The 17303-nt window shown below is 29.0% G+C and overlaps 5 protein-coding genes across 9 annotated transcripts; 2 read left to right on the top strand and 3 right to left on the bottom strand.

The window, feature by feature from the left end:
* The first annotated feature begins 1517 nt into the window (after positions 1–1517).
* Positions 1518–4375, top strand: LOC118064955 (leucine-rich repeat-containing protein 74B-like). The gene is made up of 6 exons (XM_035079924.1): positions 1518–1529; positions 2114–2341; positions 2528–2938; positions 3035–3542; positions 3647–4057; positions 4155–4375. Exons 1-6 carry the CDS (start codon positions 1518–1520, stop codon positions 4373–4375), a joined length of 1791 nt encoding a protein of 596 aa, XP_034935815.1.
* Arl2 (ADP ribosylation factor-like 2) lies at positions 4261–5998 on the bottom strand. 3 transcript variants are annotated; one of them, XM_035079934.1, is made up of 3 exons: positions 5767–5998; positions 5587–5669; positions 4261–5020 (listed from the first exon to the last, which is right to left on the bottom strand). In XM_035079934.1, exons 2-3 carry the CDS (start codon positions 5649–5651, stop codon positions 4531–4533), a joined length of 555 nt encoding a protein of 184 aa, XP_034935825.1. In that variant the 5' UTR covers positions 5652–5669; positions 5767–5998; the 3' UTR covers positions 4261–4530. The 3 variants fall into 3 exon arrangements, with proteins under 3 accessions (XP_034935825.1, XP_034935824.1, XP_034935827.1); XM_035079933.1 differs by lacking the exon at positions 5767–5998 and having other exon boundaries at positions 5587–5756; XM_035079936.1 differs by lacking the exons at positions 5587–5669; positions 5767–5998 and adding an exon at positions 5305–5476.
* Positions 5999–6108: 110 nt separating this feature from the next.
* HSPBAP1 (HSPB1 associated protein 1) lies at positions 6109–7950 on the bottom strand. Of its 2 annotated transcripts, none has more exons than XM_035079931.1 (4): positions 7820–7950; positions 7042–7331; positions 6558–6942; positions 6109–6485 (listed from the first exon to the last, which is right to left on the bottom strand). In XM_035079931.1, the coding sequence occupies exons 2-4, from the start codon at positions 7296–7298 to the stop codon at positions 6150–6152; spliced, it is 978 nt and encodes a 325-aa protein (XP_034935822.1). In that variant the 5' UTR covers positions 7299–7331; positions 7820–7950; the 3' UTR covers positions 6109–6149. The 2 variants fall into 2 exon arrangements, with proteins under 2 accessions (XP_034935822.1, XP_034935821.1); XM_035079930.1 differs by lacking the exon at positions 7820–7950 and adding an exon at positions 7404–7751.
* A 76-nt stretch (positions 7951–8026) lies between these two features.
* Positions 8027–8946, top strand: Sec61beta (Sec61 translocon subunit beta). Its single transcript, XM_035079937.1, has 3 exons — positions 8027–8187; positions 8364–8560; positions 8852–8946. The coding sequence occupies exons 1-3, from the start codon at positions 8185–8187 to the stop codon at positions 8937–8939; spliced, it is 288 nt and encodes a 95-aa protein (XP_034935828.1). The 5' UTR covers positions 8027–8184; the 3' UTR covers positions 8940–8946.
* Positions 8947–9425: 479 nt separating this feature from the next.
* LOC118064958 (uncharacterized) lies at positions 9426–17215 on the bottom strand. Of its 2 annotated transcripts, XM_035079928.1 has the most exons (9): positions 16886–17215; positions 16752–16779; positions 15262–15953; positions 14973–15162; positions 14052–14227; positions 12677–13014; positions 12364–12595; positions 12075–12267; positions 9426–11992 (listed from the first exon to the last, which is right to left on the bottom strand). In XM_035079928.1, the coding sequence occupies exons 2-9, from the start codon at positions 16753–16755 to the stop codon at positions 9693–9695; spliced, it is 4125 nt and encodes a 1374-aa protein (XP_034935819.1). In that variant the 5' UTR covers positions 16756–16779; positions 16886–17215; the 3' UTR covers positions 9426–9692. The 2 variants fall into 2 exon arrangements, with proteins under 2 accessions (XP_034935819.1, XP_034935818.1); XM_035079927.1 differs by having other exon boundaries at positions 9427–11992; positions 16752–17215.
* Between the last annotated feature and the right edge of the window lie 88 nt (positions 17216–17303).

The raw sequence follows: 17303 nt of genomic DNA, 5'->3' as shown, positions 1-17303 counted from the left end.
AAGAAAAGAAGAAAAGATGACGGTAAAGCGGCTAGCGAATAAAGGATAACATCCAGCAAAGCACGTAGCCGCGATTCTTCTTCCTACGTGAACGAGTCTTTTTCCCTTACAAGAGGATGACAACGACATACAAGGGACAAACGTTAGGTTGAAAGAGACGAATTCGCGGTCGAGAATGGCAATCGTCTGCTATCAAGTCCCGTGAGAGACGACACAAGAGATAGACGAGATGAGAGTCGGGCTGAGAGAGCCACAGAGTAAAGGGCATTATGCGCGTGGTTCGCGTAATTGTTAATTGAACGCCTCTTTCGGAATTACAATACAATGGGGGAAGTGAAGAGCCACTTGACGAATGTCCGAGCGGGATAAAATGAGTCAGCCAAATGCTCCGTGTGAACATAACCTTCTTTTCTTTATCATTATGACGCCTTTACTTCTCTCATTAACGACGATTCAAAAAAATTTATATTTTTCAAATTTAAAAGCGCACACCAGTGATTAATGCGTGAATGATTAAAAATGAAGATTCTATGGTCACGCAACGACTTTCAAGTGTAACGTGTTCTAAAATGTATATAAAAGTGTACTTCACTCTTATTAAAATGTGAATATGTCTTTAACATTATATTCTTTCTTAAAGACAACCGATTAGACACATATGAGAGTTGTAATGACTACATTTCTTGTTCACTTACTAACGGGATTACTGTGACTTGAGAATCTTACCACAAGATTGAGATTAACCGTCATCTGGCAGAGGGATAATACTCTAACTAACTTAATCGAGATCTAAGAAATCTAAAAAGAAATATCCCACGAAATTATTTGAATTAAGCATAAACAATATACGGATGATAACCTTATTGTTTCAAGTATGTTTGGATTTTGTTAAATATTTTGATTAATTTAAATAAGTACTCGTTGATCAGTAAATATTTAAGAGTGACATTTCAGCTTCGTTGTGCTCCAAAAACTTTCAGATTTAAATATAAACATAAATCAAAATAATTTTTTCTTTTATTTTTTACCTTAAGATGTGCATTCTCAAATTTACTAATTATCATATGTAAAATAATTTTTGAAGCACTTTAAATCTTGAACTCAACCAGTAAATACTCACTTTTATTAAGTAATTGAAGAAAAAAGATTCATAATAAATAAAATTATCGAGCTAATTAGTGTGAAATTACATGAAAGTACGAGACCCCTTTCAATGTTTCAAAAAGCAATTGTTTACCATTAGAGTGCATTATTTTGCAATATTAAATTTTATTTTACTCTTATATTTTACAGGTATATAAAAAAGAATAAAATCTACTGTGATATGATTCTCAAATAATTTTCTTTATTTTAACAATCAATATGAAAAAGTTTGATTTGAATTAAAAAAATATTTTTATTGTTGTTCAGATTCAATATCAACTGTAATTACATGAAGCACTATAACAATTGTAAAATGTACTTCTCATAAGCATGAAAAGTTTGTAACCCTTGGTAGAAAACTTGAGATAAAACTCATGGATAAACATGTAAGTATAAAACAGTAAATACTTCCGCATTCGACAACGTCCGGCTATGGTTAATGACTGACGTTAAGTAATAGAACCATGATTCACGCCGACTAAGAGAGCTCATGGTTTATAACACAAAAAACTGTCTTCCGCTCAGTCTCCCTTTTCTCTTATTTCTTCTGTCAAGTGCACAATGACATTCATTATTTCTAAATGTAAGGTTATATCGTCATTGTTTTTGATAATTATTTTAAAATATCAAGTAAATTTTGAGCAAAAGTTATTTTGATAAAACAATAAATACTTTCAAAATTCTATCATTGTATTGTAAAAATGAAACAACTAACTATGTTTATAACGATTCATTGATCAGAACATGACAAATAAAATTTTCACATAAAAAACATATGATAAAATAATGATAACTAATTTTAACAGTAAACCAATCAATCATTAAAATTTATAGATTTATTTTATTTTGTAAAGACACTAGAGTTAAGATCGAGTTGTCGGTTCTAAGGGTCAACAGACTATAAGTCATTACTTAACTAAAGTAACTAAGTAAACAATCTAATAATTTCAATAAAAAAATTCATTTTTAGCAATTATCAACTTCCCCTGAAGAGTATCACGAAAAAATTTATCAAGAAATCGATAAAGAGTTTGAAAATAACAATCATGATTCCGAAGATAATTACCTTTTTTCTATCTATTCACAAAATAATTCAAACAAGGAAAGTGACATTTTCAATTATAAAACCTCTAATGCTTATGATGATCAATTAATTAATTCTGAATTCAAGAATGATGATCAAAAAGAATTGTTAAAAGTAATTATAACTTATCTTCTTCAATTTTAGTTCCTAAATTGTATGTTATTTTAATTTTTTTGAAAGCTTGAAAATGTCTTATTAATCTCAAACAATTATTAATCATATTATTTGTTTAATTACCTTCATAACTATTATTTACATCAATTGCATAATCAAATTGATTAAAATAATTTTTTTCAACAGTTAGAAAAAATCAAGTCATATAAATCCTTTGAAACTATCATTAATCATTCTCAATCAGAATTCTCGACTTCAGATTCTTCTGATCTTGATTCTTTAATATGTTTAGCTGAATTAAAAGTTAGTGATTCAAAGTTAAAAATCTTCAATGAACTCTATCCAATACCGGAAGACCCCGGGCTCGTTAAAGGCTTTTGGATTCTTTATCCACGGCCACCTGAGTACAATGATGATGGCTTAGAAAAATTTATCAACTTAACAAAAACTATGAAAATCAAATCTATTCAAAGAATTCTTCCCATGTTTAGAACTGATGAATTAAATCTGAGATATTATAATTTAGACTGTAGAATTATGAAAGTTATTTGTGAAGCTCTTTTAAATAATCCATTTATCAAAAAAATTGATTTAACAGTAAGTTAATTTTATGCTATAAAAATATCTGATAAAATTTTAGAGAATATATCAGTTTTTAATATAAAATAATATACTCATAATAACTTTTATCAGGATAATTGGCTTTCTGTTAATGCATGCTTTCACTTGAATAAACTACTCACAGACAATAATATCTTAACTCATCTCAATTTATCTGGATGTCGCTTTGGATCTCTAGGAGCAAAGAAGCTCCAAGAAAGCATTGGAGCTATGCATACTCTCCAGTATTTAAATGTTAGTCGGTGTGACCTTGGTAATGATGGATTTAAATATATCAGTATTGGAGTGTATTGTAGTTCAAGCATCCAAATAGTTGATTTTTCGCGCAATGATCTTAGAGAAAATACTGCCAACGATTTTCAAACGATGCTAATACAAACAGATACTCTGCAAACATTAAATTTATCATGGAATAATTTATATAGTGAAGAGTTTTGGAAGAAATTTATCATTGGATTAATCAGAAACAGTAGTCTAACTGATCTTAATTTATCTTGGAATTCTTTAGGAACAGACTGTTTACCATTTTTGCAAGAATATTTAACGAAAATTACAAATTTATTGAAATTAAACCTTAAAAGTAATTGAATTTTTAAGTTATTACAATTAATATACACATTTAAAATCATATGTGTACAATTGTTTGCAACTCAGAATAGTATAAAAATTCATACATGATTTTAGATAACAGAATCGGCCCTAATGAGGTAGCACAAATTAGTCAATCACTGATTAAAAATAAAACACTAGAAATCTTAGATTTGGGATATAATCCTCTTATGTTAGAAGGAGTATTTATACTGATAGATAGTTTGAGAAATATTTCAACTGATTCTAAACTTCAGTTAATTAACTTGGAAAATATTTGGGCGAACAAAGAAACTTCTGTATTAATAGCAAAATTAAAAGAAAAATTACCAAATTTGGATATTAAATTGGAAGGAATTTACAGTAATTATACACTAGTAGGACCTGATCCCCGCAAAATATTTCTGAAAAGAGCTAACTTTGAAGCCATGAAACCGAAAAACGTGAGTCGAAAACGAGACTTTGGCCAATTTATTATTTTGCTCCAAGACATTATTGTTAAAAAAGGTAAGATAAATTAATAAGAAATTGAAAAAAAATTAAATTAATCTAAAGGAGCATATTGTTAATAAATTGAATTTTAAAAATAATTGAAAATTTATAGAGGATTTTCGAAAAGCAATAAAAAAATATAAATTACAATTATCAAAGTCATTAGTCGAAGAGATAATGAATGTATTCGAAATTGGGGATGATGATATAGATCAAAAAATACTTAAAGAATTTTATTTAAAAGAATATCCGGATACAAAAATTACTTCTACAGAAGATCACAAGAAAGTACATCGCATTAGAAAAAGAAAAAAAACCAAAAATAAAGATTAAAAATAGTTACTTGCTGTTACAATAGTAGAATTAAAATACTCTTAAATATCAATAAGTTTTTCTTCATTTTCATTTTTACTTATAATATTTAGTAGTACGTTAATAAATGAAATTTCTACATAAAATGATAAATAGAATTGTATCATCAATCTACATTAATTTACATAGAATATTCGAGCTGCAATATCATCAACGATCCAATCAATTCCTTTCACAAGATTTTCAGCAGTGACTGCAGAACATTTATATATTTGCCAGTGATGAGTTTTGATAGTTGGAAGGTCAAGCAGTTCTGCGATTTCTGATGGAGATAGAGCACCTGGTAAATCTTGCTTATTTGCAAGAACTAAAAGACTTGCACCTTGAAGACGTTCTTCTTGGAGTAATTTGTGAAGTTCTACTTTACAGTCTTCTAATCTTCGTTTATCCGCACTGTCCACTACCCAAACTAATCCATCAGTACATTCAAAATAATTTCGCCAATAAGATCGTAATGATTTCTGACCTCCAACATCCCAAATATTTAATTTATAATCTCTGCGTTCCAATGTTTTGATATTAAAACCTAATGTTGGTGATATTGTATCAATTGGTTCACCGTTAATTCTTTTCAATATTGTTGTCTTGCCAGCGTTATCCAATCCCCTGAAATAAAAATAATTTATTGTCATATTTTATTCTCTTACCTGTCGTAATATATTTAGATTAATAATATACATGTATAAAATGAAATAAAAATTTACGCAGTAATTGGGAATAAATGAATGGATAAAATTAGAAAACATCTACGGAAAAATATTTGCGCTATCATTTTTAATGGAATGAATCAAAATCAGATCCATTGGTCCATGAGAAATCCTGAATTTTAAAATTTTATTTCCTGTTACTCATAGTCACTGCGAATAATTAATCAAAAACTGTCAAATTACCTCAAGATTTTAATCATTCAAATGTCTATTTCTTTTAGAACAATGATCCTTTTTTCGTTTCATTTTATACAAGGTTATAGTTCGAATATTTGATTACACATTTTTTTAATTTTATTCGTCCATTTATTCATAATTATTGCGCAAAGTTTTATCTTATTTTATATATGTGATATTTCACACAAAAACTAAATTCAATAAATGATTTGAGTACGCCATGAATTGTGAGTAAAATCATTAAACTTAACCTAAAAAGATATGTCAGTGAAATATACTACCACTTACAGCATAAGTATTCTCATTTCTTTTTCTTTCTGTTTTAGTTTCTTCAATACTGTTAGTAATCCCATAGTGATGAATAATTTAAACTAGTAAATCACATAAAAATACCAGTTAATTTACAATATTTATTCCTTTAACATACTCATTTGATAACATATGACATTTAACGAATTGTTTACTGACCTTGACGCTCTCTAGTTTGAATTCAACAAAAACGAGACTAACTCCAAAATAGCAGAGAAGAGAGACGTGAATAGAAGTTTATTTCAAATGGGCCGGTGTTCCAAAAATTTAGTACGGGTTCTTATGGAGCCAGGTAGGAGTTTAACACGATTAGGGTGGCCTGGGGAAATCCCTAAACAGAACACAACATTGAACTTCTATTTTCTCTGGAAATAGTAACGTCTTTGTCATTTAATTTTTACCCATTTATCATTATTATATTGAAAAACAATGAAAAAACAGTTGAAAAATAATATTAATAAATTTGATCAACAATTATAATTAACTATGAGATCAAATATATTGAAAAATAATATTGACAATTTTATTCATAAAAAACAAGTTTAACATTGGTTTTCAGTTAATAAAACTTTAACTATTTTATCAAGTACGTCTGAGTGGCAAAAAGTATCAACAATAGACTTTACGATATACATATCGTCTTTATCAGAAAATGCTTTGATGGTTGAACAATTGATATCATTGCTTGAAGAAAATCGTTCACGCTTATTTATTAAAAAGTCTTTTAATTCTTCTTTACTTAAACTTAATAGTTTATTTATATGTAGTGGATATTCCTGGGCTAACTTTGATGGATTCCAATTAGCTTTCTTTTTTTTAAAAATTTCTTCATTGTTTTTTTTTTCTAGTTGATGGCATTGCTTTATACATTCTTTAATCTAAAAAAGATGTAATTTTTACAAATAACTATATACATATAATTGATTATTTATAAGGTAAGAAATACTTACTAGTAAAATAGAATTTTGAAGACTATCAAACTTATCACTATCTTCAGCTGAGGGAAGACCCTCTCCTAATCTCGTCATAATTAATTTAACAATAGCTTCTTTTAAACGGGCTTCATCATCAGAATCCAATGGTAACCAGATATTGACACTTAAAGTAGTATCTAAAGATTCTACATAATGCCACCATCCTTTAGGAACAAATAAAACATCTCCTGGCTCTAATATAACTAACTTTGGAGTTTCAATAAATTTTAATACTTCGTTTTCGTCATCTTTTGATGGACAAAAAAAATTTATCTTGCTATATATTGTTGACTCTTCATATGGAACTCTCGTTTGTTTCAAATCATCGCCAGAATTTGGTGGAAAAAGGAGCCATTCTTTCCTATAAAACGATTTAATTTTTATTTTGTATTCACATTTCATATTGATATTAGATAGAACTTATAATATTATTATTGCAATTAATAGCGAAAAACCTTACTTGCCATGTAATTGAGCAATTAAATTACATCCATAGGAATCTTGGTGACAATTTGTATGAGCTCCTTTGCTTCCAATCCATAGAGTTGAATCTTCTCCAGATTTATCAAATCCAAAAGGCTTCCAATCAACGGCTTTTAAAATTTCTGGCTTTAATTTGAACCATTCATGCATATATTTATAGTCAAAATAATACCATTTTTCATTGTTGATATTATTATTTTGAACTATATCTAAAAACTCCATCATTGTCATCATTTTTACTGGACAATCTATGTCCCATTGAGGCTCCTGAAAAATTAAAAAATTGAAAGTATTAAAAATGCCTTAGATAATTTTTGGTTTTGAAATATTCTTAATTACAGAAGTTTTTGCATTTAATCCAACTCTGAAAGCTAAAGGCATATCTTCAGTTAATTTTATAAAATTATCCATTTCAAGTAATTTCCAATTGGTTTTACAATCATTACTATTAATTATGCCTCGAAATAAGATTGGTTCTTCAAGTTCTAAAATTGCTTCTTTTAATATTTCAGGTAAAGGAATCTTAGTTTCATCCATTTTAAATATTACTTTAACAATTATTTCTTAGAAACTGAAGTTTTATCATTTTTTAATAAGATTATTAATCAAACATATATGTAAACATTTTTTTCATACACGATTTTGTTATGTTTTGGTTATAAAATTTGATCAACAATAACGTTTCGTAAACACAAAAAAAACTCAACTGATAATTTAAAAAGCTATTGTCAGATGTCTTTAGTTAATTATTTTACCTGGATTCGAGATCATTGTAATGGCAGCGAGATGGAGCACTAATGCACATCCCATCATAACAAAAGCACGAAATCATGATGTTTTTTAGACTCAATGCATGAAACCAGAGAAGAGGGACGTCTGCTATGGTGACGTGTCCGCAACGCACACGTGGATGTAGACATTCGACACGTTGCAGTAGTATTTTGAATCTAGTTTTACGTGTCGGTAACTCAAAGCTTGAATTTGTATTTATTCATTCACTGTCACTACGATAAAGTACTTGTATAGTCCGATTAGTTTGGTAAAGATTTTCATACTCTAATACTTTTCTGCCCAATAATTAGTTTAATTTTAGAGAAATACTACATTTAATTAACTTAAAATGGTAAGTTTTAATTATTTTTGTTATAAATAACAGTGAAAAATTTTGACTGAATACGATTAAATTACCATATGTAATTACATTATGTCAAGAATTTAATATGTTAATATTTAATATTTGGTGTGTGCTCATTATATCACAGAATTTTGAAATTATTCGTTGATTCTGTTTTTATACAGCCAGCTGCACCAAGTTCTACATCAGTTGGAGCAGGAGGTCGTTCTCCAAGCAGAGTAGTAGCATCAAGAACCAGCGGTGCTGGTACCGTTAGGCAAAGGAAAACTGCTCCAGCTACATCAGCAAGAAACCGAACTACAGGAACAGGATCTGGAGGAATGTGGAGATTTTACACAGATGATTCCCCTGGAATTAAAGTGTAATTACATTTAAAACTGAAATATTTACTATTGATAAATACTTTGTTGATAAAGTCATAAATTTCTTAAAATATTTTGCAAATTTCAACGTTAATATTATTATTATTGAAGAAAATCTAACCGTTACTTGAATAAAATACATAACATTTAAAGTGTATGTAAATTGTGAATGTGATAAATTTCATAACTACTCAAATTAACACGTAATTATGTATTAAGCCGGCATAAAGTTTACTCACTTAATTTATTTTTAAAGAAATTGACTTATCATTTACAAATTTCTGTTTCAGTGGACCTGTTCCAGTTCTTGTAATGTCGCTATTATTTATTGCATCTGTATTTATGCTTCATATTTGGGGAAAATATACAAGATCTTAAAGTAAAATGACTTAATAATTAAAATCTTTGAAGACTGGACGAGATCCGAAAAATCATTATGCGTTTAATGCATTTGATTTAAAAATTCATCATCAACTCACGGATATCGCAAAAAATTAAATAATACTTTAAATTAAATCATCTTCCGGATAAGACAAATAATTATTAATGATAGATCATGAACTTGCATTAATCATTTAATTATGCATTTTTGTAGTGAAAGATCGTCGAAAAATATAATTATTCTTCTTACATTTTATTCGCCAGATTATGAACTGGTAATTTATAATTAAATCTTTTTAATCTTTAATCAATTCATGATAATACTAATATAACCTGATATTCGTTGAAAAGAGATGTAACTTGAACATTTTTTATATATTATTTTTCTCTGTATAATTTATAGTATTGATAATAATTATTACAGTTAAATAAAAACAATAAAATATTAAAGTTATTATACTGACATTGAAAAATTCTTTATTGATAACTAATACAATTTTGCTAGAGAAACAAAACCTTTAGATCTCATTTTCAATAATTGACAAGAAACTTAATTAAGCAAAATATCTATCCCATTTTGAAGTTTACAAAAATAATATAATTAATATATTTTCAATTTGTATTTTATTAATGAAAAGAATATATTATAATGAACTCATTTAAAAATTGTAGTTATCTTTGAACGAGTGAAAATAATGACGTACAGTCATTGCTATAAACCTTGATATGACATATAATGAACGAAAAACATTATTTCAAGTTAGAATTAAAATATCTGAGCCGTTGAAACGGTGATATATTTTGTGAAGAATTATCTCGCCAGGCGTTTCCTTGTTGCCAGTTTCCTAATAGTTGTTGTGGTGGTGCATTATTTGGTAAGTTCCAACGACTATTATTATTTTTATTGCTTTCAATGTTCCCTTGCCATAAAGGTTTATTATTCATCATATTCATCATTTGGGGTTTTTTTTGCCACTCATCATTATGACCTGGCCAATCTGGCATATTTTTTTCTGCCCAGTTATTGCTCGAAGATGGTTGTGGATTGTCAAGTTGTTTCCATCGATCATTTATTCCAAGATTACCAATGCCTCCATCATCTCCCCAAGGATCTCTTGCATCTTCTGGAAGATCATGCCAATCTTCTTTTTCTCTTTCTCCACCTTTATTCCATATATTTAAATTATATGGTGGATCCCATCGCTGCTTATTATCCATCCAGGAATTACTTCGAGCAGAGTTCATTACATCCATATTACGATTGTTCCAACTATCATTACTTTGATTCCCATATCTTTTGTCTAATATTTGTTGATTTTTCCAGCTATCATTTGATCCGCTTGGTTTCCAATGATCATTATTTTTATTTGCACTCCATGTATTGTCTATAGTAGTTCTAAGTTGCATCAATGGTGGAGGATCTTGTCTTATATTTTGCGGCCTGCCTACTCCTCTTTGCCAATTAGGATGTTGTTCTACAGCACCTCTTGTTGGAATATCCCAATCATCAGCCATTCGTACAGGCGAAGATTGTCTTCTTAGTGGAGACAAGTGTCTTACTGGAGTGGATGCACGATGTCGTAGAGGAGATCGCTGACGTTGTGGAGATAAAGTTCTTCTAGGTGGAGAGAATTGTCTTTGATTTATTAAACTCATATCATAAGAACGATTTACTTGTTGAAAGTGTTGAGATTTATCTTTAGGCGTTGATGAAGACCATGGAGGAGGCGAAGTCATTGATCTTCTTGATGTTGATAATTCATCATAGTGACGAGGAGGTGAAGGTCGTCTAGGACAAGCAGTTGGAGCCCAACGAGTTTTATTTGATTCTTCATGATTTCTTAATTCGTCTTGAGAAATTTGATTGCGTTCAGACTGGTTGTAACTATTATCATGCTTTGGAGGTAACACAACCCATTTTTCTTTTGGAGCTACCAAATTTGGTTCTACTGGAGGTGGTCCAGAATTATTGGAGCGAAATTGTTGTTTATTTGGAACAAATTCATCATTTGAAGTGGTAATAATAATATCATTTTTATCTAATTCTTTAACATGACGTCCTTTGAATATAGAAGGACTATCAAATTCTTGATGAGGGAAATCTTTATCATGAGGAGCAATTCTATCCCAGACTGAACGACGTAAATGACTCTGAACTTGATTCGTATTTTCTATAGCTATCTTTAACATATTTTGAAGCTGTTTTGCTGTTGAAGAATCTACAGAAGTTCGGGATCCACTTAGTTTTTGCTTTGCTACCTCTAAAAGTTTTTGTTGTTTTTCCATCTGTTGAATTAAATCTGGTGAATTTATTCGATTATATGATAATCTAAATCGAAGATCATTATCATCATTACGTGTTTTTTTAACGTTTAAATTTGATGATCCGAAGTTTCTTCCTTCCCAATCTCGCTTTCTTTTTGGCACATCTTTCTGCTCAAATGATGGTAGAAACTTTTTATCCTTCCGATCGTTGTTATAAGAAGGCGTCTCTATTTTCGGAGATTTTTTCTTGTTACCCATTTTAACATTCGGTTTATTCTTTTCCCATGATTTTGGAAGCGTATCATAAAATGGATTTTTAACCAATTTCTTTCCTTGTCTACGTAATCTTGATGGTCGACCTCCTTTTCCCTTTAGAAGATCAAGTTTTGGAGACAACAGATTTTTGTTCGCTTCTCGTTTATTACTTTTACCATTATTGAATTTTTTAGACGGTGATAGTGTTTTATCAATTGGTTTACCTGGTGAACCAACTTTAGAATTTTGACTGTTTTGATTCTTTAATTTTGATAGAGGTTTAGACAAATGCATATTAAATATCCGGTGCATTGGACGACGATCCATTCGGATAACAACTTCAAATTGTGGCCCGATTGGAAGAGTATCCACAACGATTGCACGAATAGGTACAAATGGATCGCCTAAAATATCATCCGCAGGCTGAATTAGTTTTAATATTGAATGTACTGACTGTTTGGTTAGAGTTGTTATCATTACGACTCGACGAAGTGATGGAATTTTTCTCAACCCAGTTATTATGTCAATATCTATAACAATAATAAAAAATTGTTGTATCTAAAAATCTTTTATATTTAGAAAATTAATCAATGAATTAATTATAATACTCACTTCGACCTACTTCAGCATTAGCATTAATAATAGCTGATGTTTTCTTAGTAACTAATGAATTAGAAAGTGTAGCGATCATTTCTTTAGGATCTCCCATTACAAATGACGCATTGTTTATTTTGTTAAGTTCACAAGTCATTTCAGCTTCTTCTACTTCAGATGGTGAATCGATTCCGATTACTTTTTCGCATTTCTATAATTCATATTTTTTTTTTAGTTCAAATATTTATTATTATTTTTTTATATTTTACAATTAATAAATCAAAATGTAAAAAAAAAATTAACATACCGGTGCCATAATAAGTCCAATTAAACCAAGTCCACATCCAATATCCAGTACTACCGTGTTGGGATTAGGGACAATCATTATTTCTACTTCTTTCGCAAGTTGTTCAGCTCCTACTGTACTTAACCAGAAATTCGTTTTTGGAGCTAACTGAATTTTTAATCCACCTATCGTTTCATCCAATGCTTCAGTTCCTAACAAAAAAGTTGTATTTGATGTTGATACCTCACCAACCCTGAAATGCATGATTGATAAAAATTTCATAAAAGCACTAATTCTACATTACTTTATAATTTAATATATATTTGAAACTTACTTTGTTAATGATTTGCAATACAGAGATTTTACATTACAATCAGCACCCTTGCCTTTTTCGAAGAAATGCTTCATGCTTTCCATTGTACTATCAGAGATACATTTTCCAGTAGCGAATAACATTAGTTCATTTTTACTGTTACTTCTTACTAATAACCATAGCCATTGTTCTTGTTCAATTATTTCATTAGATTGTTTTTCATCTTCCAATTTTTTTTCAATGGTCTCTACGACGTCCTTTGTATAGTCGCTAGGTTTGCATGATTCATTATCTTCTTTTTTACAAGAGGGGATTGAGTCTTGTTGTTGATTATTAGAATTGATGTAGTCTTCAAATATCTGTATAATCACAGTAATAAAAATATAGATTATAATCAAAGTTATTATTATTTTGGTAATAATAAAATAATAATATAAATTTAATCCGTTTTTGTAAAGTTATTAGTTAGGGTGAGGTAACATTTTTTTACGAACGAATCATTTTACGAATACTCGTATAACAAAAATTATAAAAAGAAATCGCTTTATCAATTGCTGAGTTAGTATGTAAATCATACAATTATTTCTGTTTAGATAAATAAACTAACAGAAAAACAGCAATATAAATCAGAGAAAGATTATAACGATCTCTTGTTTTTTCAATCATTGATCAAGTGATTGATCAAAATACTGTCATATCACTTGCTATCATATAATTTATCAAGTAGTTTGAGTTCGTATTCAAAGTTTTGATAATTCAGTTGACAGTTCAAAAAAAATTATTCACAAGGAATAGACTTATTTTTTGGCATATGCATCAATAATCAGCACTTGTATTAAATTAGAAATCTTTTGGAAAGATTTTCCATACATTTATAAAAATGTTATGATACCATACTTTGTATTATGTGAATCATGAACATTGAGTCCAAGTTTCGTTCAACGTAGATAATTTAACCACTCCATTACATGTTTTTATTGAGTAATGATCCATATATATGTATATACATGTATATATAAATAATAATGTATATAGATATATATGTATACAAACATGTATTTTATTTTATTCTCGCAGAATTCGAGTTTAATATGAATTCAATGATTCATGCGTTTTTTAACGACTTAATTTCTCAATTAACTCATCCAAAGATAATTAAAAAGAAATCAAACATCTGTAGATTGAAAATTACAATTTTAACTGCAATTTTCGTTCATACATAGAATGTATGATTATTTATTAAGTTTGCGTTTGAATTTCTTTGAGAAGAATTGTTTTCATGATGCTTTTTATTGGATGTATATTTCAGTCATCCAAACCCATAACAATTATCTATTTCTATCAACTATATGGTACACAGTGTTGAATTTCATTTATACATGAAAAGTAAATGTACCTTAACAACATGCATTACAAAAGTTGGAATCTTTTGGTAGTCATTATTTGCATTTCTTGTTAATCCCTCACTTGGTTCCAACTGCCAAACTGTTTCGACTTTCTTGTCAATAGTCATATCAATGTTGTCTTCCTCCATTTTGGCTATTGCAGGCTCCTCGAGAGGTTTTTTGGTGCCTAAACATGCCACATCAATTTTGTACTTTTTTCTACTTCAAAGAAATCATAACTATCTTTTACTTTAGTATTATTATCTATGAAAAATAGTAACACTAATAGATTACTATTTTGTTTAAGTAATAGTTATGATTCTTTATAAAAATATAAATATTATTTATTAATTTTCCACCTAGAACACATCAAAAATCACGTTAAATTTAATTTCGTAATTTATTGTAACGGGTGCCGATAGAAACCATTTAACGATAGAAATATTTTATGCACTCCAATATCTCATTATTTTAAACCTAGAAACTTGAAGCAGTTTAAATGAATAAAACGAAATAGAAACAGCAAGGGAATAAAATACTGAATTACTTTGGGAAGAATACAAAAGGACGCGTTTAATTGATACAAAAGTTGCATTATATTGCAATATACCAATTAAATTCCAATTTCTCTTCTTTTGTTATCTCAAACACTTAACAAGTATTAATTATACACTTGAGGTTTGAGAAATTTTGTATGTCCATTTGTAGTTGTTAGAAATATGTAGTGAAGATCTGCAAACTTCACTAATATTTCATCATTGACTGTATGTTGCTCAGTTGAGTATTATTGAAAGAGAAAACTGTAGAATGGTAATTTTGGTTTATTTTTCACTAATAATTCATTTATCGGAAAAAATTGCAGAGGAGCAATCTAAATCGAATGGAAAACAATCATGATCATGTATCATTTAAAAAAATAGTATTTTACTCACAAACAAATCGCCATCGATTTATGTAAGGTTCATTTAAAGGACATCGTCGGGGAGGAAATAATTTACAGACGGGTGTTCCAACAGCAGCTTCAACTCTATCTAAACATTCTTGATAACATCCATATGAACGTTTCAGTACTCTAGATAATTTGGTAAGTCGTTCTTTGGCTGTTGCAATTTTTTCATTCAACTAGAAAAATAAAATGTAAAATAATAATACATTTTATATTCTATTTTATAGAAATATGATGACATATTTATTAGATAAATAAATCACACTAAATCTTACTTTTTCCTCATACCATGCTGGTATTGCAACAGGAGTTTCATCGTCGTGCTTCTTCCTTTGTGGATCATCTACTATTATGATATCTGAAGATGTAATACTTTCATTAGTAGTATTGTCAGTTAGTTCAACATTATCTTGTGAACAAACATTAGATGAAATTTTATTAGTTTCAGGATTATCTATATCAAGTCGACAATTCTCAGAGTCAAGGTTAATATTTTCAATATCATTAACATTTCTTATGACATCTGTATCATTTAACTGATCTAAAGAAATATCTGCAGTAAAATCTATAGTGTTAGTATTTTTATCAGGTATATCGTTTGTAGTTATTTTTTGTGACCCTTGTATTTCTAGTGGAATAATATCAACATCTTTGTTTTCGTTATTACTCTGATTTGTTTCGAAACTTTTGTTTGATGAAGATTTTATTACTTCTACTACTTCTACATCATCTTTTTCTGTAAATACTGCGTTTGATTCATCGTTTGTTTGAATTTTTTCTGATAAAGTATTTTGTTCTTTATTCGTAGTTAATACGTTTTCTAAATTCTCTGGTGATTTATTTTGATCATTTACATCAACTACGTCATTTTCATTGTCTTTCTCTGGTATGATATCTTCATCTTCACCTTCGCATTCATCTACAACTTCAAAATCTTCGTCCTCCATTTCAACACATTCAGGATCAGCTGAAAAAATAAACAATAAATTGAAGAGAAATGATGTTAATTTTTTAGATATGTTGTCTGCAGACTACATTTGTTTGATTGTTCTCTGTTTATTGGAAAGAATCGAGTTTAGTTTGAATTTTTCGGCCAGTTTAAAGTCTAGACCAGAGGTGGGCAAACTTTAACTTTTGCAGAGCACCAGTAAAATCTTATACCTCTTTCACTCTTATTCGCAAAAATAATAGCTCTGAAAATTATACCTGGAAAATCCCATTGGCTTTGAAGAGCCACGTTTACCCACCTCTGGTCTAGTCAAAGTAGCTCCGCAGGTATAATTTTTAGAGCCATTGCTCCTCTAAGTAAGAATGATAAAGGTATAGGTTTTTACTAAGTAGACCTTTTTAGCCGGTATATATTGTTTCTTACTTCTTAAGCTATCTTACAATCAAACTTTGTCCACCTCTGATATAGAGACAACTTTTCGGCTGTATGAAACACTAGTTACAACGCCAATAAAATATTTTCATTACTAGAGACAACTTTCCATAAGTTATCCAAAAATTGGGTTTTCCTCCATGTCAACAAAAGAAAAGAGATATATTATAATACCTCTCTTCTCCGCTTGATAATCTTAACAATTTGCCTATTTTCTAGATAATGTATGTCCATTGGTCTGTTTATCTTATATCTCTTTAAAAAAATATTTATTTCAAGACTGGAATTGTTTTTATAATTTCGTAAATTCTTATTTATAAAGATATGTTCAATTGATTTAAACTTAAAAAAAAATATTTAATAAGACAAAAAATTGTTTCTCACCCATTGTAGATTATTATTACTTGAAAAGCTTCAAAAAACAAATCATCAGCATTAAAATATTGCACGTTAAAATATTGGAGTCAATAAAGTTGAATCAATTTAAATAAGATATTATCGATGTTAATATTTCATACATTGTTTTCGTAGAAAGAAAATGTCTGCATTGATTGATTTTTCACTCGAGTTACAATTCGCCTCTAGTTATAAACTTTTCCTCTAAGACGTAATACACTTTTTATGAATGGTTGTAACGTTCACTTATTCTTTTTGTGAAATTTACAAATAAAAATGACCTTAATTTTTATGTGTGAATTTCATTTAAGAATTATATTATGATGTATTATCAATATCACCCAATGATGCAGTTCTTTTCAAGGGTTGTATTGCAATGGTTTTGAGATATATATATCTCTTTGCAAATTCAGAGAACGTGTAGACAACTGAATGATATAAAAACTCACATGAACCAGTTGGTGGAAAAAAGAGTAATATCCCTACTTCGCTCAACTACGCATGCTCTAATTATAAAATCAGTGACGTGACTATACATCC

Source organism: Chelonus insularis, unplaced genomic scaffold (genome assembly GCF_013357705.1).
Source record: "Chelonus insularis isolate UGA/USDA-ARS -01 unplaced genomic scaffold, ASM1335770v1 contig_260_pilon, whole genome shotgun sequence".
In the NCBI taxonomy this organism is placed as follows: Eukaryota; Metazoa; Arthropoda; class Insecta; order Hymenoptera; family Braconidae; genus Chelonus; species Chelonus insularis.
Note: the sequence above shows the minus strand (reverse complement) of the source record. Positions and strands in the feature narration are given on the sequence as shown.